The sequence below is a fragment of the Penaeus monodon genome, chromosome 28 (assembly GCF_015228065.2).
Source record: "Penaeus monodon isolate SGIC_2016 chromosome 28, NSTDA_Pmon_1, whole genome shotgun sequence".
Taxonomy (NCBI): domain Eukaryota; kingdom Metazoa; phylum Arthropoda; class Malacostraca; order Decapoda; family Penaeidae; genus Penaeus; species Penaeus monodon.
In genome coordinates, this window is record NC_051413.1 from 8,542,079 (window position 1) to 8,542,634 (window position 556).

At 38.3% G+C, this 556-nt stretch overlaps 1 protein-coding gene across 1 annotated transcript in view; it reads right to left on the minus strand.

Annotated features, from left to right (window-relative positions):
* LOC119591037 overlaps positions 1-556 on the minus strand; it is a 23,387-nt gene that overhangs the window by 16,271 nt on the left and 6,560 nt on the right. Inside the window, 1 exon segment of the mRNA XM_037939764.1 lies at positions 296-384. Within this exon segment, the coding sequence (XP_037795692.1) occupies positions 296-384 (89 nt within the window).

Consider the following 556-nt stretch of genomic DNA (forward strand, 5'->3'; position numbering starts at 1 on the left):
GGCCCCTTGTACTTATTCATATATGTTGGCAACGGAATTTTGTGTCTTGACCCAAAGCTTAAGAAAGACTGCTCAATAGGATTGGTCTCTTGACCAAATTAATGAGCCTTTGTATTACATTTATTTCTTCATCGCATATGCAATTACTTATTTCCATCCAAAAAGAAGGAAAACAATGATTTCAACATTAATTTACTAAGCATGTTATTATAAGGTTTTATATAATTTTGATTTAATATAAAACCGCAACAAGAGTATACCAAGTGTGACCTGACTAAAAAACGAAGACACTGACCTCAGGTTAGGTATAACCGTGGACACAGTATCCAGGTCATATCTTTTGTTTAGCAAACCCGTAAGGTCACCGAGGCTGCCTGAAGTGTTCTGCGGATGTTTCGCAATACGGACGGTTAGTTTGCAGACATGGACAACATGGGTAACTTGATATGTAGAATAACATATGTAGGGTGACATTAAGATAGGGCGTACGGCAGAAAGAGGGTGGTGAAAAATCTGTTTTTGTGTTAGTTCCTCAAGCAGTCAGTGCTCTGACCCT